This window comes from Cynara cardunculus, assembly GCF_001531365.2.
Source record: "Cynara cardunculus var. scolymus isolate 2C chromosome LG 11, CcrdV1, whole genome shotgun sequence".
Classification (NCBI taxonomy): domain Eukaryota; kingdom Viridiplantae; phylum Streptophyta; class Magnoliopsida; order Asterales; family Asteraceae; genus Cynara; species Cynara cardunculus.
In genome coordinates, this window is record NC_037538.1 from 6937996 (window position 1) to 6941044 (window position 3049).

General features: G+C 30.8%; 1 protein-coding gene across 1 annotated transcript; it reads left to right on the forward strand.

The window, feature by feature from the left end:
* The first annotated feature begins 76 nt into the window (after positions 1 to 76).
* Positions 77 to 3049, forward strand: LOC112521484 (probable cytokinin riboside 5'-monophosphate phosphoribohydrolase LOGL10). The gene is made up of 7 exons (XM_025130373.1): positions 77 to 260; positions 1536 to 1633; positions 1787 to 1817; positions 1899 to 1998; positions 2094 to 2164; positions 2493 to 2636; positions 2909 to 3049. Exons 1-7 carry the CDS (start codon positions 123 to 125, stop codon positions 3002 to 3004), a joined length of 678 nt encoding a protein of 225 aa, XP_024986141.1. The 5' UTR covers positions 77 to 122; the 3' UTR covers positions 3005 to 3049.

Genomic DNA, 3049 nt, shown 5'->3' on the forward strand with positions numbered 1-3049 from the left:
CCCCACTCTCATCTTCACCTTCACTTTCACTTTCAAGTATACCCCAAGAAACAAACTCTCTCCTTCTATACAAAAACCTCATAACTTAGGAAAAAAAGAAGAAGAGGTAAAACTGTAGAAATATGGGAAGCAACACTCAAGCTGGCGGAGAGACCCTGGTGAAATCATCAAGATTTAAGCGTATTTGCGTCTTTTGTGGCAGCAGCCCCGGCAAGAACCCCAACTATCGCCATGCTGCCATCCAACTCGGCAACCAATTGGTATTATACTTTCTCCCGATCTCTCCTTTCTGATCTCTGAATGACTAAATTTCTAACGGACCACGTTTTTACTGCCATTTTGTCTCACATTTAATCTATAAACGATGGTTAATTGGATGGATTATATATCGATCAATTATAATTTTCATCTTCCTCTCATAAACCCGGAACCTATATTTATGTACAATTCTAATGACAAACGATTTTCTATTGAAAAGACAGATGAGAATTATTTTCCATAGAATTCTTCTAAAAACAATATGAAATCATACAAATGACTTCAATCTTGCATCATATTGAAGTAAAAAGGGTGTCTTTTAATTACTAAATTATGAATTTTTTGGAAAAAAAAAAGTAACAAATGACACATATTAATTTTTCGAAGCTAATTCTGTAATGCAAGTTATAGGTCAATAGATCATTTTGTTAATAAATTTTGCAACATATCTTCCGAGTGATTTCATTAGATAATTAACACATTACCTGATTGATATTGTCACAAATAAATTTATGATATTTATTATAGTTCATTTATTTACGGTTTTAATTTTTGTAAGATAACCAAGTGAATTTTGTGTTGCTCGTCCTTTTAAAACATTGGAAAATTCCTAATTATTTGGACATTATATATATTTCCTTATTTGTTCTTTATTTAAAAAAATATTTTAAATTATTAATAATGATGAATCAGTTTATTAATTTAAATGGGTTTTTTGTTTGTCGTTTTGGTCTTGTTGGGTGTCCGGTGGCGTTGATTTTTGTTGGATTTCGGTAACGACCTCCCTCCTTTCTATGCCTTATAGATGGCAGGTTGGTTTCGTTTGGTCGTTTTGTGTTATCAGTCTTTTTGTTCCTGTCCAGTTTTAATTAATATATTATAAATTAAATGTTAAAGTTAGACATTTAAATTTGAATTGAATGATTATAAAATAAATGTAAACGATCACGACTTTTTTTTATTTAATTGAGGGAATTTTGGGTTGAATCCACGAATTGCATGCGTTTGTTAAATATGTAATTAATTATATGGAAAGTGTATCGTTATTATTGTTATTATTCTCAATGTAATAATTAGTCAAATAGAAGTGCTAGATGGTGGGTATTAAATATAATAAAAAACCATATTTATTTAATTATGCTTCTAAAGATTCTGAGACGCATTTAAAATGTATTTTTAAATTAAAAGATCAATATTATTGATGTAAATAAATTATATTTAAAATAATTGAAAAATAGACATATAGAATAAAAATAATAATTGGAATGTGGGTGCAGGTTGAAAGGAACATCGACTTGGTCTACGGAGGAGGAAGCATCGGCCTGATGGGTCTAGTCTCCCAAGCTGTTTACGATGGTGGTCGCCATGTCATGGGGTATATAAATTAAAATATCCAATTTTAATTTAATAACTCATTATTTTCTAATAATTAACATAAAATAAACTTACTTGTATTTTATGCATAAATAGTTGTACATTGAAGACCATTTGATTTTTCTAACAGATATATGTTGGCTTTCTTTTGCAGGGTTATACCTTTTTCCCTTATGCCCAAAGAAGTATGTTTTATTTGTTTTTTGTTTTTTTTTTTATCTTTTTATTTAATTTTCCGAATGAAAACTAATATTCAAAACGTTCAGATCACCGGAGAGACCATCGGAGAAGTAAGGCCAGTGTCGGATATGCACCAAAGGAAAGCCGAAATGGCTCGTCAAGCTGATGCATTTATAGCCTTACCTGGTACACATAACATCTATAAACAGTTTCTTTTTCTTCTTTTCTGATTGTTTTTTTTTTTTAATTATAACTTTTATTTATAAATACGGTGTTTATAGGCGGGTATGGCACACTTGAAGAGCTTCTTGAAGTTATTACGTGGGCACAACTTGGAATTCATGAAAAACCGGTAATTAATATCATCAAAATATTATTTTTCATTTAATAGAAATATGATATTTAACTCTAAAACTGATTATTTTTATTGGGTTCATGCTGACCCCACCATATTTTCTGCATATCCAAGTTACGATTGAGGATTGTTGGTTTGGTACTCGAAATCCACAAGGGACTCATTAATTTATTCCAATAATATTTTGTAGGATTTATATTTAAAATAAATTGCACCTACTTCCTATATTCATGGAAACCTAAATACATTGACTACAAAAATAAGAATAACCTTTAATTTTGTTTAAAAAAAACAACATATAAAATAATAAGATATCTGGATGTAGGTAGGATTGTTGAATGTGGATGGATACTACAACTCGTTGTTGTCTTTCATAGACACGGCTGTTGATGAAGGCTTCATCACTCCCGTTGCTCGTCACATTATCGTGTCTGCCCCAGATGCCCATGAGCTAATCTCCAAGCTTGAGGTAACACTTAACCTCCTTTCATTGGTTAATTTAATTATATATACTCTTTTGGCTAAGCAAGTAAAATTATGAAGTTGTTATAAAAAATGATTCTCTATATGTAACTTAGACCTTATTTCTACTAATTTTCTCTTATTCAAATCAGTATCAAATTTGCATTTATATGTTAACAGTATTCAGAAGCAACTTAAAATGATTCAAATAATTAATACTTTTGTTTAATATAATTGATGATGGGGGCAAAAAAACTGATGTTAAGTTTATGGGTGAAGGAGTACGTACCTGATAACAACGGAATGGCATCCAAGTTGAGTTGGGAAATGGAGCAACAATTGGGTTATTCTGCAAAGTCGGAGATTGCACGTTGACTTCCTTAACAAGCGTTAGATTGAGGTTTATAGTGGCTACACATG

Bases quoted from the DNA above. Each gene is read 5' to 3' on its own strand.
- LOC112521484 (XM_025130373.1), top strand. From the start codon at position 123: ATGGGAAGCAACACTCAAGCTGGCGGAGAGACCCTGGTGAAATCATCA. The intron at 261-1,535 runs GTATTATACTTT...ATGTGGGTGCAG, and splicing joins TCCAACTCGGCAACCAATTG to GTTGAAAGGAACATCGACTT. The intron at 2,165-2,492 runs GTAATTAATATC...ATCTGGATGTAG, and splicing joins TTGGAATTCATGAAAAACCG to GTAGGATTGTTGAATGTGGA.